The sequence below is a fragment of the Channa argus genome, chromosome 6 (assembly GCF_033026475.1).
Source record: "Channa argus isolate prfri chromosome 6, Channa argus male v1.0, whole genome shotgun sequence".
Taxonomy (NCBI): Eukaryota; Metazoa; Chordata; class Actinopteri; order Anabantiformes; family Channidae; genus Channa; species Channa argus.
Genome location: NC_090202.1, coordinates 10,695,004 through 10,702,279, shown reverse-complemented (window position 1 = coordinate 10,702,279; position 7,276 = coordinate 10,695,004). Strand labels below are relative to the sequence as shown.

At 38.8% G+C, this 7,276-nt stretch overlaps 1 protein-coding gene across 2 annotated transcripts; it reads left to right on the top strand.

Annotated features, from left to right (window-relative positions):
* Nucleotides 1-26: 26 nt before the first annotated feature.
* On the top strand, nucleotides 27-6,913 carry laynb (layilin b). 2 transcript variants are annotated; one of them, XM_067506728.1, is made up of 7 exons: nucleotides 27-420; nucleotides 1,300-1,606; nucleotides 2,083-2,237; nucleotides 3,795-3,839; nucleotides 4,397-4,474; nucleotides 4,616-4,733; nucleotides 4,939-6,913. In XM_067506728.1, the coding sequence occupies exons 1-7, from the start codon at nucleotides 348-350 to the stop codon at nucleotides 5,264-5,266; spliced, it is 1,104 nt and encodes a 367-aa protein (XP_067362829.1). In that variant the 5' UTR covers nucleotides 27-347; the 3' UTR covers nucleotides 5,267-6,913. The 2 variants fall into 2 exon arrangements, with proteins under 2 accessions (XP_067362829.1, XP_067362830.1); XM_067506729.1 differs by lacking the exon at nucleotides 3,795-3,839.
* Nucleotides 6,914-7,276: the final 363 nt, after the last annotated feature.

Genomic DNA, 7,276 nt, shown 5'->3' with positions numbered 1-7,276 from the left:
TTAATCAGAGAGGTTAGATGCTGCACACTGACTGCAAAGATGCACAGATTCGTACTTTTGTGGTTTGAGTTAAATCCTCGAGGGAAAGTAACCACAGAAAAACAACAATGCTCCTTTTTTCCAAAGCAAAAATCTTGGACACTGTTGTTTTTTTCCCCTTCAGTCAGACGCCATATGCACGCCTTCACTAGTCGACCCACTTTTGGTTAGACGGGCTGTTCTGCTGCCTCTGTCATTTGTCTGTCAGTATCACAGGAGGTGAGATTCTGAAGGCCATCTCGTAGCAAAACTCGTTTAAACTTGACTGTAATGGTAATTGTCATGCACACGCGAAGGAACATGTAGAGATGGATTTTATGAAGCTGTTTGGCACCGTTATCGCAGTTTTGTTCCACCCTGGATCCGCTTCGAAAATAAATGGTAAGAATTTCTCACTTCTTTAAACTCTGCTGGGTCAAGTTAATGTTGTGTATTTTGTTTCGTTAAGACTTGTTTTGTGCCGAAAAAGTGGGGGGAAAAAAGAAGGGGCGGCAACGTTTTGCTGCAGCGGGGGCTGTGTGTGTGTGTGTGTGTGTGTGCTGCAAACTAATTTGATTTTCGTGTTTTCGTTGGTGGTTTCAGGGAGCAGGCGTGATGAGATTGTTACCAAGCTTAAGGCGTATGTGCGCATCTTGCATTGCATAGTTATGTGGCAAACAAACAGACTGCAGTCACACTCGGCACTGCAGCACGTGATGTGGTGGAAAATGAGCATCAGGAGTTTTGACAATTCAGATCACTGAGGTCAGGAGGTAGAGTCAATAACAGGTTTATTGCTACTGCAAGCAACTGTGACAGTATGGTAACAGCGACAAACGCGAACCGATTTAGTATTAAAGTTGTACTAAAGCTGTAGAAAAGGTAAATAAGAGAACGAATGCAATGATTTCCGAATCATTTGAAAACCATTAACAAAGGCAACATACTCAATGTTTGAAATAAGATTTATTTATTTATGTATTTATTTATTTTATTTAAGTAAATGTTGAATTTAATACTGGCTTAAAGTTGGCAAATTTCTCACTTTAGGGATTTGATGTGTATAGTATAGTATTTACAATAAAATACTTAACTTGAAATGGGAAAGTTGGGCATAATTATGCAACAGACTCACAGTTTTATTTACTAGAATAACTTTACAATTATCTATAAGAAAAAAGTTATACTGCTCTGCATGTTGAAGGAAAGACTTGCAAATTAATGTAACAAAAAATCCCCAAACCATCTTTTTATCTTCATCATTTTGACTGTGGTGTCCAGGCCAAAGAATCTGTCGCTGTGGGACAGAGCGTCCATGCTACAAGGTGTCTTACATCCAGGACAGCAGGCGGAGGCTGACCTTTGAGGATGCCAGACAAGCCTGCAGGTTAGATGGAGGTGAGTTGCTCAGCATTGAAACAAAAAGCGAGCAGCAGCTGATAGAGAGGTTCATACAACAACTGCAGCCTGGAGATGGAGACTTCTGGATTGGACTCCGCCGCAGCCCACAGCACTACAGGGCAGGGACCACAAGCCCAGGTTGCCCCTCGCAGTACTATTGGCTGGATGGAAGCAAGGCCAAGTTCAGGTTTTTCTGTCTTATTTTTGAACATTAAACACTTTATGTATTAGATTGTTATTTCACAGTGAAAATGTTATAAGGGATGCAGGACAGAAAAAGGACATAACAGTGGGAAAAGGCTTTAGGCAGTTGTCTGTGAAGGTTATCCGAAGTCAATTGGACTCTTCTTGGTTGGAAAGGTTTTGCTAGTCATCCAAGCAGCTTCTTGAGTCTGCGGGAAATTTGGGTGGGGGACCCAGTTGAGAAACAATATCTGCTCTGGAGAATACAACTGTGTCCCTTTGCCAGATTTTACTCACAATGAAGATGCTGTTGGCATTTGTGACTCAGAAATGTTAATTGGATTTTATGATGCAGGTTTAAGACAGAGTGAATGTCTACAGGTCCCAAGCTCCAATGTAGGAATACGAAATCCAAATTTAAAGAACCGCTGTTTATGTAACAATTTAAAAGTCTAAACACCTTCTCCTTGTTTGCTGTAGGAACTGGCAGTGGGATGAGCCATCATGTGGTGGCGAAATGTGTGTGGTTCTGTACCACCAGCCCTCTGCACCACCTGATGATGCCCATTTAATGTTCCAGTGGAATGACGACAATTGCAATTCCAAGAAAAACTTTGTCTGCAAATACAGAGAAGGTGAGCGAATAGAACACAAGCACACTCTGCACTCAGCTGTGCAGTATAATGGGAATGTTTGACATTTGTGACCTTATTTAATTTGGTTCTTGTATCTACCTAATAGGGATTTTAACTTCCAGACACATTATTACTAAACTTTTGTCAGCAGGTAGCACTAAATACATAATAAATAATTTGATGTTAGTTACTGCCAGGATTACCATATGCTTACCTTTCTGCAACCTAACATAACATAACACAATTTAATAGAGACAATAATCACCTTTTGTGTCAGACAACCCAAATTGTATCCGTGACTTGACTCACAGGCGTTTCTTGTTGGCCAGAGGTGTCTTGAGATATTGATTCTTCAAAAATAAATAGTTATAAATACAGTGGCTACTGATGGTTTTAGCCTTAGGTTTTATGATATATCACTATAATATAAATCAACATGAAAAACAAAGAGCTGTCTATGGTAGAACATTTTTAAAAAAAGAAAACCAGGCATTACACATACATTAGGCATATCCAATACAAGAATTTGGTATTTACTAAAACAGCTGAGGACATAAGATTTGTAATTGGTAAAGGAAAAAACCCAAGACATCAGTGAGGGACATCAGTAACATATGAGGGAAACGTCACTGGCAGAATTAAAGAGGGGATAACACAACATGCAAACCTCTCATGAGCAGTAAGAATCAGAAAGCCAAGTTAGAATTTACGTACCTGCCCTTACAAAAGTTCAGGTAAAAGGTTTTATGGAGTGGTGAGACCAAGATTAACCTTTACTAAAGTGATGGAAAGGCCAAAGTGTGGAGGAAGAAAGGATCTGCTCTGGATCCAAACCAGAATATTCCATCTCAGAAGCATTGTGAACTGGAGTCGTGGCTGGGGTTTGCATGGCTGCTGCTGAAACAGAGCCACTAATATTTATTGATTAATAATGTCATGGAGGTCAAGGGTCAGCATGGCCACTCTTAGCAGTCTCGAGCTATAGCCCCATACAGTACAAAGCAAAATGTGATACACTGTGTGCAGAGGTGGTTAAAGTACAATTACTTAAGTACTGGAAGTATATCCATAAAAAATACTCAACTACAGGTCATATCATTTACTCAAGTAAAGGCAACACATTTACAATAATTAATAAAAAAAATAAGGGCAAAGGTCACTGAGCTGTCCTAACTACTTTATGTGCTAACAGGCGGTTAACCAATAATGATATATCAGCATTTATTAGTTCATAATGTGTTTTTTTTAGAAAAAACATATAATATTTTTACATACTGTATATATTTTCAGTCTAGTTGCAGGCTGCTCAGAGTGCTCATACTGACCCTTGTCCTTCATGACATTATTAAGACCACCAGTATGAATGTTGTGGCTGATCAGTGTAGACAGTAGGGTTTAGTCAGTAACCATAAGAGTACACAGTTATTTCAGATGATAAAAATCCATATTTTCTAACCCAATTCTCAAAGTGATTTGAACAACTTACATAACTGGATAATCTGATCCAGAATTGGAACATGTGGATTATTTAATTTACATGTTCTCTGTCTTTTACAGATAAAGAACCAGTATATACTGAGACAGGAAAGACAGAACATCCAGGTATGCATGTCAATGCATTTCAATACCTCACACATGCTGTGCATGTAAGCCTGATATTTCAGTGAAATATAGATAGCAGGTGACTGCAGATACTGTACTTGGATCAAGAAAAGTGAGATTAAACAACTACTCAACTTGTTGCTTGTTTATTTTGAACAATCTGAAAATAAATCTGCAGGTCACATGGATGATACAGTATATTTACCTTTGTAGCAAACAAAATGGCCCATAAAGTTAGGTCTTATTCATACAAACTCTTCAGTTTAAAAAAATTGAAGCAACAGATATTCAATCATAAAATGTTTATTATAAAAATATATCATACACTATAAATTTTTTTAAAAAAAAATCAAATAGTAATAGCATATAGTAATAATTTGCATAGGGATTTGTGTCATGGTCATCTTAAAACATGACATGTATATAGAGGGAAATTTACACAAATGAATATAGAGAATTGGACATGTTACATGAAATTTAGTGAAAATAATAAGTAATAGTAGTAGTAATGCTTAATAAGCACCTGATGGTGTCCATCTCTTTTCTAAATACTCCAGTTCCATCTATGAAGCCAGAATTATTCTCAACTACAGAAAGTGAAAAGAGGATAAAAGTAGGACTACCTGAATCATCAGGTAAGACAAGAAAAAACAGAACATTTTATTCTGGATACTCAGAGTTAATGTGTTTTATGACTTGGACTTAAAATATTAAAATTAGTATTCTAAATGGTAACAGAATCATGATGTGCCCAAAACTACTACTTTCCTTTGCAGTATCTTTCTCAGACAACAACTTGTTTATTTCCTACATCCTTTATGCAACTATTCCTGCTCTACTGCTGCTGCTTTTTGTGGCTGCGGGAGTTTTCTGCTACAAACAGCATGCTAAGAGGTAAATTGCTGAGAATTGTAAAACTATACTATGAACATAAACACATTGTGATGCTGAAAGCAGAGTAATAAAATGGCATATGAAATACAATTTTAGAAAATGTTACTTAATGTGATCTCTGAAGTGTTTGTTTCACTAACAAGCACCATGTCTCCATGTTGTGATGATTCACTCTGCTCTTTAATGTTATTTCTGTCATACTCAGGAGAAAGACAGAAGCAGAGATCTATCCCAGCAGGTCGAAACCATGGATGTCAACATCCGTATCACCTTGCCCGGTACAAGGACCTTACGCCTTTAGTGACATTACCAATCTGCCTCACACCACTCTGAACAGCAGCATGCCAGCAGACATCATGGCAAAGTACTATTGTGCTCCTTCCCAGAACTCTCGGTGTGCCGATTATGAGAATGTGTCATGCACGGACAGGGAGACTGGCTTTGTGACCAACGACATCTATGAAACCTGTCGAGCTCAAAGCCAGCGCTGCCACAGTCAGACAGGCTGGGTGGAAAATGAGATCTATGGATAACACTGATTATGTCTGTCTAGTCTCGGTGAACGTTAGCTGGCCTCATACAAGCTAAATTATATGACAGCTAGTCAGAGAAACAGAGTTTTCAATCTCTTTCTTCCCCTGCTTGTTTTTTGTGTGGTACTAGATTAGTAAACATGTGGCTGTATTGACCTTAGATATAACTATATGTCTATCTCTTCTATATACAGCATTCAAAGTTGGGAGTTGGATTAATGAATAAAGCAGAGATTCTTAAAGTTTTGTCAATTGTGACCACTTTGGGTCCGTGAACAGTTCTCTATTTCTTCAAATCTGACAGCAGAACTGTGAGGAAGCACTTTGGCCCAGCGATGCTTTGAGCTACATGCTGTGTTTACTACAGTCACCATAGTCAGGTCCTTGCTGGCGTACTAGTATTTACTAATTAGCACCAAACACGAAGTATAGCTGAGGCTGAGGGCATGTCATTAGTTTTTCAAGTACTAAATCATCAGGGGATCATCAGCATTATTATAATCCTGAGGAGAGCTTAAATGTGTGTAGGTTACTAAGTGACCAAAAATGTTAATATATTTCAAGTTTTTAATACTTTTTATTGTTAAAACATCCTCTAAAACTGAGGTAATCATAGATAGAAATCTTCACCTGGTCTGAACAGCAAATGGCCTCGTGTGGGATTCTGACCCCAAGATAAACAAACTTTGTTTTTGAGACTGTCAGAAGATGTTTGTTTTCCATGTGTTTTGAATTGAGATTTTTCCTTTGTCCTATCATCACGTCTGACAGTCATGCAGCCTCAAGGGAGGTTTTCCAATGAGCTCAAATAAGCACCGATGATATGTTCTGTGTAGTGGATTATAAAATTAACCCTGGGAATAAGTGCAAGTTTAGAGGGCTCACGCAAGGTTAGTCATCTTGTAAAAGAGCCAAAATTAAACTAGTTATCTCTTTTCCAATAACCTCACAATCTATTCTGAGACCCAACAACAAAAAGATCCTGCTGGCGCCCTATTGCTGTGGAGTTGTTCTATTCATTAGCGATTATGACCTTTTCTCTAAACCTGAAGAGTGGTGTCGGGCCAGCGAAGGGCGTCCTGTTTGGACTGTGATGTCAGGGAACAGGACAGTACACACAGAAACACTGATGACAGAACTGTGCTGACCTCGGTGAACCTTGAAGCTTTGGGTTTGCCCAGCTACACCTGGCTGTGCTAGGAAATCAATCCTCCAATTGATCTGATGTTAACAAGACTTTTTAGAAATGACACATTTGAATATGTCATTGAGTTATTTGGGAGTGTTTGCTTGGAAAAGCACAAGCTTTTCTTATAACCATGGTTTTACACTACTCAGTACAAATGCCTGTGTTATTACTGAGTGGGCTGTGTCTCAGAAAGATGTAGCGAGCCCAGTAAGGAGAGGCTGAGTGTGTTCCTAGAGAATGTTAGACAGGAAATGCCTAAAGCACATCTGGAACTCTTACATTCAGGAAGTCTATGCGTGACAGTGGAGGCCTTCGGAGCTCTGCTCTGCCTGCCCGCTTAGCAATCAACAGTGCTGCTTTGAGATTGTACAGGCTTAAAAGAATAACCACTGGGTGTGAGTGTGTGTATCTCAAACATGACGTGATTTGGGGGTGTCAAATAAAATTTGGTTACAAGATACTGTTGTTGCATTCCTTACATGGGTATATGTGTTTGTATTTGTCAAAGTGTCTGTAAGACATTATTGTAGCCTATATAAATGTTAAATTCCTGTTACCAAAATACTATCTCCTTTGTGTGTCCGCTTTGAAAAGGAAATGTAAATGTTACACACGAACACTTGTATGTGGGTAGAAAAGACTGGTTTCGGTTGGCGTAAATTGGAGACAGGTCAAACATTGTAAGACTGACTGGTTGGGGTTAATGTAGGTTCGGGTTAAGGTTAAAGTAAGGGGAAACACTGACAGCGAAAACAATTTCACTTCCACTGTCCACTACTAAGCTTTGCAATCTAACGCCAACCTTGCCTCAGTTTCCTATG